Source organism: Poecilia mexicana, unplaced genomic scaffold (genome assembly GCF_051168715.1).
Source record: "Poecilia mexicana isolate PSO_F unplaced genomic scaffold, ASM5116871v1 scaffold_1, whole genome shotgun sequence".
Lineage (NCBI taxonomy): Eukaryota > Metazoa > Chordata > Actinopteri > Cyprinodontiformes > Poeciliidae > Poecilia > Poecilia mexicana.
In genome coordinates this window covers 18,812,317-18,827,796 of record NW_028263370.1, presented here as the reverse complement: position 1 = coordinate 18,827,796, position 15,480 = coordinate 18,812,317, and the positions used below count along the sequence as shown (strand labels likewise).

At 37.9% G+C, this 15,480-nt stretch overlaps 1 protein-coding gene across 1 annotated transcript; it reads left to right on the top strand.

Moving 5' to 3' along the window:
- The first annotated feature begins 990 nt into the window (after positions 1–990).
- vps37c (VPS37C subunit of ESCRT-I) lies at positions 991–13,973 on the top strand. The gene is made up of 5 exons (XM_014973703.2): positions 991–1,860; positions 2,273–2,382; positions 4,869–5,040; positions 5,987–6,069; positions 7,147–13,973. Exons 2-5 carry the CDS (start codon positions 2,290–2,292, stop codon positions 7,879–7,881), a joined length of 1,083 nt encoding a protein of 360 aa, XP_014829189.2. The 5' UTR covers positions 991–1,860; positions 2,273–2,289; the 3' UTR covers positions 7,882–13,973.
- The last annotated feature ends 1,507 nt before the right edge of the window (positions 13,974–15,480 follow it).

The following is a 15,480-nucleotide window of genomic DNA, read 5'->3' as shown; positions in this document are numbered from 1 at the left end:
TATATATATATATATATATATATATATATATATATATATATATATTCTTTAGAACCAACCGGACATTGTGGTGGTGGATAAAGAACAGAGGAAAGCTGTTGTGGTGGATGTAGCAATACCAAGTGACCACAACATCAGAAAAAAGGAGCATGAGAAACTGGAGAAATACCAGGGCCTCAGAGAGGAACTGGAGAAGGCCTGGAAGGTGAAGACCACAGTGGTGCCTGTGGTCATCGGGGCCCTCGGGGCAGTCACCCCCAAACTGGAGCAGTGACTAAAACAAATCCCAGGAACAACATCAGACATCTCAGTCCAGAAATGTGCAGTTCTAGGCTCAGCCAAGATACTGCGCAGAACCCTCAAGCTCCCAGGCCTCTGGTAGAGGACCCGAGCTCAGAGGATGAAAGAGAGACCACCCGCCGTTTTAATTTTCTTTTGAAATCTGTGATATAGCTTCATCTTTAGGAATGAGTTTCTCTCTCAGCATGTATTTGAACTTCTCTCTTTTATTTACTTCAGCACAGCTCACAGTTTTTAACAATTTCCGTTGCTTTCTGTGTACTTCTAAATCCGCTCCTTTTTCGCATCTTTTCGGGCCTGCTACTGCCTCTAGTGGCGTGGTGGTAGCACAACTAATATAAATACATTACTAAATCAGAATACCAAAGTCTTTATTATTTATTATTAATTCTCGCATAACTGGAACCACAAAAGATAAAGTCCCTCACAAAACACCATACCTTTTAATTGTCTTAAGGAAGTAGAGCTAATTAAATGACATAAACAAGACCTGAAAGTGGTTGCCGTTTCACTCATTGGCCAACCTGTTGAAACTGGCAAATTTTAACAAAAAAATAAAAAATAAAAAATAAAATAAAATATATATATATATATATATATATATATATATATATATATATATATATATATATATATATATATATATATATATGCTTTAGATATTGAAAATTCTGTATTTGTTATATTTTAAAACTATTTGTTGTTGCTCACAGCTGTGATTTTCCTAAAACAAAGGGCGATAACTTACAAACATTGTTCCGATGGAAGTGACAGTTGCTTTGCCATTGTTTTGAATTTACATTGAGAAGCATTTGAGCATGCGCGAATCTCTGGCCAGCGACTGTTTCCTCTCATCTCACGGCGTATACCATTTCCAGAAAGAGCTTTTTGTTTTTTGGGTTCTCCAGAGGTCAGTGGTCTGCTTAAGACATTACACTCAAACGAAAGGGCAAAACAGAATTATTCAAAATTTGGGCAAACATAAAAATCTTGTCAGTTCAGCAATACACGCCTGAATAAAAATCGTTTCTCCTGAAATACACCCCCGCCAGCTGTGGAGGATTCCAAAAATGGCAGCAGTTCCTGTCAGAGCAGAGTGGAACTTTCCTATTTTTCTTCCAATTTTGCCAACTATCGGTTAAATTTTCCCCACTGCGTTAATATTTTTGATTCAACTAATCATTAGCAGGACTATAGGGAGTTTGGCCAGCCATCAGTTGCTGGGTGACTTGGTCCCGGGGCTTCGTGTTTGGTCGGCAGATCACCGGGCTTCCCTCGAAGTTGACGCCGCTCTTCTTTTCACAGGCTCCCCCTAACAACAGCTCACTGAACGCGGAACTTTCAGCTGAGACTGGACATCGGCGGTAGCTAGCTAGTTAGCTTGCCGGCCGAAGAGCGCCGAAAACAAACCAGCGTCGTCTCGTTTTTTTCCCTTCATTCAGCTGATACCCTCTCGGAGATCCAGGAGACGTGTCGCGTCACTTGTCAGGGGAAATAAATATCTGGTGTTAGATGTCAGCACCAGTCAGAGACGCACTGACTTTCTTCTGCTGTTATAATGTAAGTGCCTGTTTATTTACACCTTTTCTTTTACTGTTCTTCTGAAAATCTGTTTTTATTTACCGTGGCCTTCGACCACTTGTGTACTGTACATACTGTTCTGAGTTATATTTCTCAGCCGCCAGCTGGCCAGCTATTTATAGAATGTCGCTATTTAGGTGTTCTCCGTTTACTCATATTTACTAAATAAGTGGCCAAATCATTTATAATGCGTGTTTATTACGAAATGCATCTATTAAGTAGCTAGTGTGTTTCATTTTTGTCAATAAAACTGTAGAAAAAAAAAAAGGCAGTTATAATTGACTATATTAATTGACATTAATTTCAGATGGGAGGCCTCCAAGTGTTCACTTTCTGTTTCCAAGCAGTGGTTTAACCTCGTTTTACTTCCTGTATGCTCTCTGACGGACAGCTATCCTAGCCAATCACATGGAGAAGCTCCAGGATTTGGGCCAATCAGAGCTGCAGGAGCTCCTGGACAATCCAGAGAGGGTGGAGTCTATGGCTCAGGAGTCTGACGAGGTAAGAAAAAAAGGAAGCGTTACTTTACCTTTAGCTCATGTTTTGAAATAGCTCACGGGCGAGTTATAGGTTTATTATAATTCAGGAACATTAAAGGTAAAATTGTCAGACTTAGTTGTGTTGATTTGTTGACTTTTATGGATAGATATAATCAGAGGTGGGTAGAGTACCCAAAATAAAAGTAAAGAGTAGCCATCCAAGAAATTACCCGAGTAAAATAGTATTTGGTAAAAAAAATCTACTCAAGTACTGAGTAGTTGATCAAATTATCAAGCAGTTAATATTTAAAAATTACATCATCAGGTGGACGGAAATATAAAATTAAGTGGAAATTTTAGTATTTCAAGGACTTCTTAGGGAGGAATTAAGAAGCTTGATCACTAAATTCATCTTAACTGCACTCGGATTCTGAACCCAAATAAAGTTTCATCAGATTCTTTTAGATTTTCACAGAAAGCTTTCTTGGACATTTTAACATTTTAGGTTTACAGAGCTCACACTGTGTCAGACATGCAAACATTTATTTATGTTTCTTATTTCTTTGGATTTTTGAGAGTTTGAGTTTAGCTTTAAGTCCCATTTTGAATCAAAATTTCCTAGATTGTTCTGGAGGGGTTATTTTTATTTTTACAGTCACTTACTGTTGAGTAAGTTTTCCTAGAGACAGGGAGCAGCTCAGTTGGCTAAGACAGGAAAAAAACATCTCATTTTTTTAATGATGTTGGAATAACAACGCCCCTTTTCTCTATGACTGGGTGGAAATATTGACAATGGCTGCACTTTTAGACTTTAGCAAATCATTGGCAGCTTTTATGTTTGAGTCATAAACCAGCTGTGTGTATGGAAACACTGTTAGGCAGACATGTAGTGCTTTGCATAACATTTAGTCACATTACAGTAACAAACATTAGTATATTTTATTTTGATTTTATGTGATAAACCAGTGCAAAGTATTACATAATGTGAAGCTTAAGGAAGATGATGTTTTGGAAAATTCTATACAAAAGCCGAGAACGGTTGAACAGATCTGCAGAATATGCAACATATTTGTCATTATCACAATACACTTTAAGAACTGTGATAATTGTTAGCTAATTAGTTAAGTACCGTGGATGAAATAAATTTGGTGTTTGATGCAGCATAAGCAAGTTTTAGAAGGTAAGGAGGAGGCTCCTTGCTCCTTTTTCCAAAACAACTTTTATTTTTTTTGCAGTAGTTGGATACACTAATCATTATCTAGTGTCTATGCTATGAACTCTAAGCAGATTATTATTAATTCATTTTCTGTGAGCCATGTCGTTATTGCAACATTCATCAGTATTATTGCATGTTGTATTATCATTGTGCAGCTGTAGGGTAAAATGCAACCCTTTTTTTGCTGCAGTTTCAGCTGAACGTCTTATCTAGTTCGTCTCCAGCAGCTCTAAACACCCAGAGACTCAAATTTACTAATTCTCACTTTGGATGAGAGTCTATGTAAACATCCAGGTTCAAACCTCGCTGAAGTTTCAGCTTTCTATCTAGATCTTGACTTTGACCAGGTCATTCTAACACACAAATATGCTATAATTTAAAGCATGGGTGTCAAACTCGAGGTCCGCAGGCCAAATCTGGCCCGCCACAGCTATTTCTGTGGGCCTCTAAGTCTCAGAAATTGAACTGCAAGGTAACAGTTGTGGTTAAATATAATTTTAACATTTAAATCAAATCAGTTTTTATTTGTATTGGGCCAAATTACATCAATGTGAAAAGATGTTCAATATTATTTCATCTTAAGAAGTATCAGTATCAGGGTTGAGTCCCAGTCTCAACTTTTCCCTGTATTTAGCTCCTCCTTCCTCTTAATCAACCGCTCAGTTTTCTGCTGAATAACAGCCTCCCCACATCATGATGCTCCCACTTCCGTATTTCACTGTAGAGGACAAAAAGTTCAGGTTGACATGTTTTATTAGTTTTCCATCATATACATTTTCTGTTTTGGCCAAAAGGTAAAAATTTTTGACATGTTGTGTTTCTTGGACTTGTATACTTAGGTTAAATTATACAAAAGTGAACTTTAAGACTGTTGTTGGACTGGATTTTAATTAGAGCCATCAGAAAAAACAAACGTTCTATTTAAAAATCATGCACCATTTGTTTTGATATGTTGCTTTAAATCCCAAGAATGCACATTAAATTTTGAGGTTGTAAAAGTTTGATAAAGTGTTTGAAGGGTTGAAACCAACAGGAGTGAGCACGCTTTAATGTAAAACACATTGTGTGAGATATTATGAAGACTGTAGAACAAAAGAGGAAATATCACCGGTTGTCATAACAGTGCTGTGGTTATTGTCTACCTGTGTCTCAGCAGTTTGTCGCCATCTGTTGTGTTTTCTCACTTTTTAATCCTTTAACTAACTTTGACTTGAGTCTTTAACACTAGTGTATGTGCTATAATGCCTCAAACACAACAAACCTATTTATTTTGTGTTTTTTCCCTTCTTCAGATTCAGAATATCCAGCTGGAGAGAGAGATGGCGCTGGCGGCCAACCGCAGCCTGGCAGAGCAAAACCTGGACATGAAACCTCGATTGGAGTCCCTGAAGGAGGCGCTGGTGGCGAGATACTCTCAGCTGGAGGCCGTCAGAGAAACCTACAGGCAGCACTGCTCCCAGAGAGGTGGGGCGGCAGGAAACACTGACGTGGAAAATTAGAGCCACAATGAGATTTAAATAAATGCTGTCAGTTCACCATTGTCTTCTAGTCCTTTATATTGTGCTATTTTTAGACATGTGGATTAACTATTTTTAGGTTTTTTATAGTCAAAGTCTATATTGCCTCAGGTAAAGGTGCCTTATGTAACTTTTATACAAAATTTTTTCCTTACATATTTGTTAAAAGTGTCACCATGTCATGACTGTATAATATCAGACAGATCATCTGTAAAGCTAAATCTTCTTCATTTCCTCCCTGAGCTAGCGTTGCCGTCTGAAGAAATGCACCGCTCCCGACCAAAAACAACCAATCAGAGCCAAGAAGAGCATCTTAGCGCTGTCAATCATCCTCATGTTCTCACTGCTAAATTTCCTAATGGTGGAGAAACAGCTTACAGCTGCAGGATAACCATTTATCTGCTGTCATCAGCATATGTGTCAACTAGCCTTAGCATTCACGTCAAGCTCTGCTAGCTGCAGCATTGACAGTGCTAAGGCCCGCCTCCCTGCTCTGATTGGTTGTTTCTAGAGAGCACTGGAAGAAGGCACAGGAGCTCAATTTTTGTATTTTTTTTTTACAGATTATCTCTCTCATATTGTCACAACATAAATTATTAAAAAACATTCTTTTAATAAAAGTTGTGTACAGTAGCTTTAAGAAGTGATCAGTCCAGTTTAAGGTTTTTTTTTAATTGGCTTGAATGAATTTACTTTACTCTGCTCCCTTGTTTTCCCATTGGAAATTTTTTTAAAAGTCATGAAGTAGGTCATTTGCTGCACGTCTCATTATTCTGAGCAGATTATTATCCAGATGAACACAACCAGTTTTTCACGTTCTCTGCTGTTCTGTAAACGAGCTAGGTACGTTTTTTTTTTTATCTTAAGGTATTGTTTCTTATCTGTCCACACAGATGGGATGGTGGGTCAGGTCTCTCCAGAGGCGTTCTTCTCAAGACTACAAACGGAAAGTGAAAAAACAGAGTCTGAGTCAGAGGTTAGTGTTCAGCCGCCCAACACATCAATCAATCAACTAATTAATCAGGTTTACCTGTATAGCACATTTCAGTAGCAAGGCAGTTCAAAGTGCCTTAAACACAAAGTTGCTGATTAATGTTTCACTACCAATTTTTCAAAAGTAACTCTAAACAGGTGAGTTTTTACTCGCATGTCTAATTAAAATGTATAATACAGGGCATTATAGATGTATTTTATACAATATTTTTCACATATTGCTTTGTTAAAAATAGAAATTAGATTTTATGTAATAGACTATGACTTAAAATATAATCAGATTTTTTTCATACCAGACCTGTCTTTATTTAAACTGTTTTTAAACTTTATTCTGCTAATACTATGATTACGTTCTTGTAATTAAAACAAAATTGGTGGTTTCAACTAACTAACTCACTCACTCACTCACTCTTCGGTTACCTAGCAACTCACTCATTCTTTGGTAACCTAGCAACAACCTGTGGAGTAATTGACGCAGCAGCAGTTTTAAGGTTTTCTCACAGTGCCTCTTAACAGTTTAAAAAGAAAAAAACAAAGTTGTGGAGTAAGAGTTGAAAATGATAACAGTTCAAAGTTCAGTTTGGCAGTATTTCAGATATTTAAAACAAAAAACTAATCAATAATTATCAATATTAACTGGTATAAAATGCTTATTTTGCCATTCAGGTCTTATCTGGCCCTGATGCTGCGTCATACAACTCATAGAAGTTGAATTAATTAGAACCCATAGACTGAATTAAAAGCCTCTTTTTGAAAACATTTCCTGTCATTTGTAATATATTTTTTAGAAATAAAAGCAAGGAAGCTGGCGCGGGGGGACTTAAGATTGCAAATCTTTTTTGTTGTTGTTTTTCTCTTATTTTTATCTACAGTTGGGTTTTTAGGGCTAATTTGCTGTTGTAATGTTGTTTTGGAAAACAAAATACACAATTCAGAGCAAACTGAAATCAGATCTGGTATGAAAATAATTTTAGATTTTATTTGTAAGCCACGCTGCTCAGCCCTGTGTGTTTCTCCTGTTGGCGGTAGATGATGCGTGTTTCACCATGTGTGTGTCCAGGCTCTGGCCGATGACTTCCTGGAAGGCTCTCTGTCCTTGGACTCCTTCTTCGAGCGTTTCCTCCTCCTGCGCTCGCTCGCCCACAAAAGACGCGTGCAGATAGAGAAACTCCAAGAAATCCTGCGACAGAGGGACAAGAGCAACCCGACCGCCATGACATCATCAGCCGGCGTTGCCCCGAACCCCGTCGCCACGGCAGCCTCATGGAACCTACCGACGACAACAGTGACGACGACGAATCTGCCGCAGCCGAACTCCAACCCGCCATCCTCCAGCTACCAAAACTCCTCTCAGTCGGCCTCGTCTTCTGCAGTTGGAGCCTCTGGGCTTCCGTACAGCCCGTACCCCGTTTCCCCTCCCAACCCACCTGCTGTAGTGGCAGCGGCGGGGCCGATCCCAAACAATCCGCCGCCACAGTTCACTCCATACCCGAGCTCTGGCTCGTCTTTCACCCCGGCCGCAGGCTACTCCGGGCCCAGACCAGCATTCGGGCCGCCTTCCTCTGTCACCTGCCCATATCCGACCCAGCACCCATTTCCTGCCCCGCACCCCGGCTCTGCGTTCGGTCAGTACACCCCCAGCCACCCCCCCGCCGGCGGCCCGGCGCCGTACCCGGCCTCCTACAGCTACGGCGGCTACAGCTACCCGGCCGCGCCGGCGTATTCCAGTTCTCAGTCTCCAACGGGGAAGCCCATGTACAGAGCCGGGTATGGCGTTCCCCAGCCGTACTCCTGAAAGCGCTGCTGCTGATCGGCCTCACACCGCAGAAACACTGAACCTCTCCAAGTATTTCTGATGTAGTTTCTACTGCAAATATCTTAATACGCTTAAAATAAGACAACGCTAACTTACAAATAACTTCCCAGTAAACATGCTGTAAGTAACGTACTTACAGCATGTTGCTTTAAGTATGCCTTTATTGATTTAAAGACGTTCAACTGGCAGATTGTTTCACTTATAAGTGAAACAATCTGCCAGAAAACTGCACCGACTGCAGTTTTCTGGCAGATCATCAGTCCTGACCTGCCAATTCAGAATTTGGCTAATACCATTTTTTTTGTCTGAAATGTTGTTAAACCCCTCTAAAGGCAGAGCAGAAGAGGACAGAGGCTGATTTTTAGACCTTTACTGAGGTAGATAAGATCAGCTTCACATGCGTGCGTCAGCCCAGAATTAAGGAAATCAGGGCCAGTTTACTGCACCCTTACTTGTTTTAAGTGAATACTTTCTTAATATTGATAGTTTCACTGGAAGATTGTTCCACTTATAACAACACTGCAAAAACATAAAGTCTTACTAAGTATTTTTGGTCTATTAGTTTTTGGTCTTTTAGTGCAAATATCTTATTACACTTGAAATTGGACAGAACCAACTTACTAGTAACTTTTCAGCAACATGTAGATTATTGTCTTGGTTTAAGACAATAATTTTCTAATTCCATCAGCAGATTATTTTACTGATAAAACGTTTTCCCCATGTTATATGTGACATAATCTGCCGGTGGAACCAGTATTTTTTTTTTATCAATATTAAGGAATTATTAACTTATCTTGCTGAAAAGTTACTTGCAAGTTAATTTTGTATATTATGAACTAGAAACTAGGATTTTGTTTTTGCAGTGAAGACATTTTTCTCCTAAGTGAAATAATCAGCCAGTGCAACCAATACTTATTCATCAAGATAAAGGGATTATTGACGTATAGCTACAGTATGTAACTTTTATAATAAGAAAAAAGTTTTTCACATATTTGTTGAAGTTGTCACCATGTTGTGACAGTGTATGTGTGAAAAGATCAACCTCCTCCACCTTCTACCTGAGCTGTCTGAAGAAATGCACCACTCCTTAGCAAAAACAACCAATCAGAGTCAGGAGGCGGGTCTTACTGTTGTCAATCTTGCTTGCTGTTACAGAGAAACCCTTTGTCCGCTGTTATCAGTGGCTACGCTAACTAGCCTTAGCATTCACCGCAGGCTATGCTAGCTGCAGTGTAGCAGACGGCAAATGAGGTGATTGACAGCACTACAACCCTCCTCCTTATTCTGATTGGTTGTTTCTAGACAGCATTTTTTTTCACACTTTATCTGTCTTATACTGTCACTATATACTGACAGTTTCAACAAATACACACAAAAAATAATTTTTATAAAAGTTGCATACCACAGCTTTAAAACAAGCTGCCATATCTTGATAAAAAGTTACTTGTAACTTAGTCTTGTCTTTTTTTCCTCAATATACTTGGACTAAAAACTAAACCAAAAACACTTGGTTAGATTATTTTGTGTGTTTTTGCAGTGCAGTTCCCAACACTTTCTTCCTTTCTCTCCCTCTTCTCTCTTGCTTTTTTTCCCCTGCTTCTTCCTTCTTTCACACACAGTCTCACCCTCCAGAGGTCTCTTGCTTTACTTAACTTTGTTGCACTATTTCATTAAACCAGTCTGAAGTATCTGCCCCTCCCTTCCTCTGTCCCTCCCTCCCTTCACCACACTAGTCTCAGGTTGTTGCATTGCTTTGATGTGTTCAAGCACTCGTTTGTGTCGTCTTTCTCCCTGTTGAAGTGATGTACTGTCCCCCCCCGCCTCTCCGTCACTTTCATGGCAACGATGAGTCGTCGTAACACTACAAACAATGTAAACCAGCTGTCTGTCTGCTTCACACCCATATTTATTAGTAAACTGCTTGTGATCGGAGCGTCTTAGGAGGCTGAATACAGACGGAGTTGTGGCTAAAGCGAAGCATGGTTTCTTTATTAAGTCGTCTGGGTTTTGATGCAGCTTCGGCTCGTTCTGCCGTTTGATTGGCTCTCCCGGTGGCGGGTGAACGCCTTCATGCAAATAGCTTTTGTTCTGAGGAGCTTTCAGGAATCAGTCCCACTTTCTGTTCTTAGAAACCAAAGAAGCTTAATTTCCTTTGACCTGCAGGTTGGCGACGTTCTTCATCTGCATGTTTAAAACTATCCACGCCATTAATTTTGAGTTTTCAGCTGTTACTGTTTTTATGGGGGGGGGAAAACTCTTAAATATATTAATGAAAGATGATGACAGTAAAATTTCCTGAGCAACTTTTTTCTTGTTTAGCTAGATGAGCACCGATTTCAGTTTTCTGGCCGATCACGGATCTTTAAGGGCGTTTGCCTCGTAGACTCGGTTTGATTGGGGATAAAATCGGTTTCATATCTAAGTATCTACTGATTGCTGATTTTCCAAAATCATGGAAAACTGTGCCAATTTAACCTCTTTGAAAGAAAGGATTATTTTGTGTTTACGTCCCCCCAGGATTTGTCAACAGTTGGGAGACAATTGCTGTTTATTACAGTGTACTTTGTCCTATAGCGCCCCCCACTGGCCACACAGTTCACATTGTGAGGACTTGGATAAACCTGAAAGTAATTTTCCATTGGGGAAAATTTTCACAGGCGAGTTAATTGGTTTGTTGCTGGATTTAAAATAATCCAAGGTTTTAAAAATACCTCATAACTATAATCTGTATTTTTGCTTAAATCAAATATTGTTTTCAGTAATTGCAGCTCTATCATACTATACATTTTTAGATGTAATTCTTATATAAATACAATGATAGCTACCCTTGGAAATCTCCTACCAGCTCATGACAATTAGACTGAATAAAATTTAGAAGGAATATTTTTATCAAAGCCCGCCAACACAAGACACTGAATCCAACCACAGGCTATTTGTTAGCAAAACGTGAAGTTTCGTGAAGCCTGGTGGTGCACCGATTGCAAGTTTTTCAGCTGATCATGAATCTTTAAAAAGCCTGACCTGCCAATACCAATTTTTTATTTTTTTTTTATCTGAAAAGTTACTAAGTTTATTGGTGCACCCCCTTCCAAAACTACTTGTTTGTTCTTTTGGATATCTGGATGAAATTTTCTCTGCCAAGGATCTAGTTCTGAGTACTGTTTAACTTTGCACTGTGTTTCACCACTGTTCACATTCGATTCAGAACCGTTCTGCGAAGCTAATGTGTGAAAACGCCCCACATTCCCTCTGATCTGTTTGGATCCATCTTCAGGAATCGCTAAACTATAACATTTCTGTTTGACGTCAGAACAAAACAAATTAGTACTCCTGAACCAAACGAGTGGTCTCAGTACTGATGATGTGGTTTTTACACGCCTTGGGGTTCTGGCATTTTGCACAAACTTCCTCCCTGAGTTTCAGTTTTAGATCCCCAATAAAACAATAATGAACACCTTAACGCTGACTTTTGTCATGGATGAAGGAACAAAACTGATCTTAAAGAGATCAAACTGAACTTCTGACCAGACAAGGTGATCGAAACTTGCTTGTGATGGGAGTGATGTTGGTGGGTGATCAGGTACCGACTAATCAAAGGGAAAACGCTTCAACAGAACCACAGTGGGTTGGTTTTGTTGTAAATACGTTCTGACTTTACTTTGGCCCTCATGTGTTGACTGGACGTGGTTTAAACCATCCAGCACAGTGAATGTAAGGATCATGGTGTGGCGAAATGTTAACGGTCTACTTGGACCACGTGTATCAAACTCAAGGTCCGGGGGCCAAGTCTTGCCCGCCTTAGCTTTTCATGTGGCCGTCTAGACACCAGGCACCATATTACATCAATAAGTCTCTCTGGTTTTTCATGAAAATTCACATCACATAATCTTAACACATCCCCGCATTTTGAGTCAACAAAAAATGGTCAGAATCGTTTGGGTTTAAATGACCAACTCCCACCTGCAGGTGGCAGCATTTCTTCTTTTGACCGCCTCAGCCTCACTTGATGTAGTCTGTGATCAATAAGACGAGAAACAAAAAGTTGCATATGTAAATGCAAATACTGTAAAGATCCTTTTCAGATATTTCTGATTTAGCACCACACAATCAGAAACTTTGATTGTAAAAGAATAAAAAATCAATCATGAAATACTGGAGGGACTGATCAGTAGCTGCGTTTCTGTTGACCGTGTAATTCAGCAGTTTGACATTTCAAAAATTAATTTGCTTAATGGAAGCGCAGCAATTTTGAAAAAACTCATTTGGCGCTGGGATGATATGGTTTTCGGCCATTTTGAAATTGGTTTATTTATCAAAACTTCAATGGAAAAAGTTTTTTCGCATCACACGAGTCACATGATCAACAACGCCGGGCGCAAACCACGAAGAATAAAACGACAGGAAACAGTTGGAGGATATTAGTGTGGCATTTTTATTGACTTATTGTGTCAACAAACTTATTCACGTGACTTTAATTGCGTTTTTTTATTTAATGGAAACACCGCAATTACAAAATTGTGTTTCTTCTAGTGGAAAATAGAAAAATCTTTGCGGACATTTGTAATGGAAACGCAGCTAATGTGAAAAGACGATAAATATTTAATTTTTAGAAGAACATTCATGATCTTGGTATTGCCCAACATGAAAATGAGTTCGACACTCCTGCCTTAGACCATCAAAAGCACAAAAAGGCAGTGCTGAGAAATTCCAAGTTATTGACGAGTGATTTTGTAAGGTAGTCTTTGTAACGCTTCATTAAAAGCAAAATGGAAGCATTGTGCATCAAAGAGTGATCTGTCTTATACAACGGTGTACTAGAGCTACTATAGATGGGGGGGGAGTACATTTTCACCAGAAAACTGAAATTTTCAGATTAATCTCAAAAATTTTCTAGAACAAAAAAACGTGGAAATTTGAGTTTGAACATTTCTAAAATTTGCAAATAGAAAAAAGTTCCTGGGATTAATCAGAAAAATTCCAAAAGTAAAAAATTTTCTGAAGATTAATCTGAAAATTTCAGAATTTATTTTCTAGAAAACATTTGATTTTTCAAACTCATTAATTTCTGTTTTCTTTGGAAAATGAGATTTATCTCAATTTACTCTTTTTTTTCTAGAATTTTTTTTACTTCAAACTTAAAGATTTTTCAGAAAAACATGGACATTTTCAGATTAATCTCAGAAAATTTCCAGAAAAATGGGAAGATTAATCTAAAAATGTTATGACTTTTCATAGTCAGAAGATTTTTTTTTTGTTTGTTTGGTTTGTTTTTAATTTGTTAGATTGATCTCAAAATTTCCGGGATTTTTCTTTCTAGAAAACATTTGACGTGTCAAGCTCAGAAATAGTTTGTTTTTTTTCTGGAAATTTTCTGAGATTAATCTCTAAAATTTCTTAGATTTTACTCCTTGGTATTTTTCTATCTGCAGCGGCCCTCATAAACCGTCGTAATCATTTAATCAGAGTTAATTTTTCAGTCATAATATTTCACGGAACCTGGGATGACTCCAGAAGAGCCTGCGGCACTCCAACGTCAACATACGCTCGTCTATTGATGTGACGTAAGCAGGAAAAATCTCACGTGGAACAATCAGTCTTAAAACACGTCTTATCTGGCAACCATGAGGTGGTGAACGCTCCCACCGCATGGTGGCGCCACTGCGCCGGCGCGGCAGTGTTTCCATCTGGATCACGTGCTTTAGTTGAGTCTTTCTCGCCACACGCGGAGCCTTGTTGTTTTCTGTGGGCTTTGAGTGAACTCATCAATGTTTCTTCTTCGCCTGCCGGGTGAAAAAACCCCAGAATGGTTTCATATCCTCCTGATGAAGAGCGATCACACCGAGGACTTATACCGGCCCGCCGGGCTCTGACGGTAAAAGTGATTACAGTGTTTTAGAAGAAGCACAAGAAAAAAATATATTAGCTTGGTTGAGGATTTATATTATTCTGAGGGTAATGACATTCAGATGGACTGAAATCATCTTCTGATAATAAAAAAATATGTAGATTGTTTAAAATCTTATCTCTTTTTGTTGTGAATAATTAAACATTCATTCATTCATTTGAACTAATCTAAGCTTGTTGTCTTTTTATTCTGCGATTATTTCATTAAAGTTAAAAAAGAGCAGCAAAACGTGTTTTAGGGCTTCAGCTAACGATCATTTTAGTAATTAATTATGTTGATAATTAGTCGAGTAATTGGGTATTGGTAATTGCCGATTTTTCTTTTTTTCAGTTTTGACATTTCAAACTCAAATTTCTTTTTTCTTCTGGAAAATGTCTGTGAATTGAAAATTTCTGATTTTATTTTTCTAGAAAATCTTTGATGTTTTCTTCCCCATTTTTTTTATTTTTTTTTTTTTTGCGAAATTTCTCAGAGTAATTTCTTAAAATGTAACTTCTTTTTTAGAAATTATTCAACTTTTCAAACTCAAAAATATGTAAAAGAAATTCCTAGAACATGTCTGAGATTAATCCAAAAACAAGCTTTTTTTCAATCAAATTTTTGACTTTTTAATTTCAGAAGTTTTCTGTTTTTTTTCTAGAAAATTTCTGAGATTAATCTTATCCTTGCTTTATACAATATTAGGTAGATTTTATTGCTGACTCAAAGACCAAATCACATAAAATAAGAACCAATCAGAATACATAAAAAAGACTCCAAACCATTAAAACATTTAAAGATTTTTAATAATGCAAATAATTCAAATCTTTTTTCTAAATAAGCATTTTATTGCATAAAGTATATATATATATATATATATATATATATATATATATATATATATATATATATATGTATATCATTCATTTAGTGTGTGCAGAGGACCCATCTACAGCTGAATAAATACTTGAAGCTCTTTCTGCTCCACTTAACATCAATACAGTGCAGGACTGATAGCAAAAGTAGCTTAATGGGAGAATTTTACACAATTTGAACCAGATGAAGCTGAAACTACGACGCCTGAGGAGTTCTGCTTAGAACATATCTGCAGGTTTTGTATGAACAAGACGTCTCACTTTGAAATAAACTGTAGGTGGGGAAGTTTTCTTTAAAACATGTTTCTTTCATTCAGAGTAACTAGTTTTACTCAAGTCAGAGTAGCGATACTTCACAACAATGTTCACGAAGTAAAAGTAAAAGGTACTCCTAAAAGTACTTTTCCCTCTCTAAAAGTTACTTTAGTAAATGTGACTGAGTAAATGTCACTATCTACCTCAGGTTTCCTGAAGAACTTTTCTGGTCTCGGACAAAACCAAAGTTCTTCACATTCGCATTAAAACACACAACAGATTTAGGATTATGTTTAGGCTTTAGGAGACTGATTGATTGATTGATTGATTGATTGGTTTCTTAAGAAAACAATCAATCCATCATGTTTATTACATTTTGTACACTGCCATCGTTAAAAACATCAATGCAAGTCAAATATATTGATCAATGTTTCATTGACTATGGTTCAGAAGTAACTCCAAACAGCTGAGTTTTTAGTCTAGATCTAAAGGAACTCAGTGTTTCAGCAGTTTTACAGTTTTCTGGAAGTTTGTTTCAGATTTGTGTTGCATAGAAGCTGAATG

Coding starts and splice junctions, on each gene's coding strand:
- vps37c (XM_014973703.2), top strand. CDS start 2,290: ATGGAGAAGCTCCAGGATTTGGGCCAATCAGAGCTGCAGGAGCTCCTG. Junction 5,041..5,986: donor GCAGCACTGCTCCCAGAGAG/GTGGGGCGGCAG, acceptor CTGTCCACACAG/ATGGGATGGTGGGTCAGGTC. Junction 6,070..7,146: donor AAACAGAGTCTGAGTCAGAG/GTTAGTGTTCAG, acceptor GTGTGTGTCCAG/GCTCTGGCCGATGACTTCCT.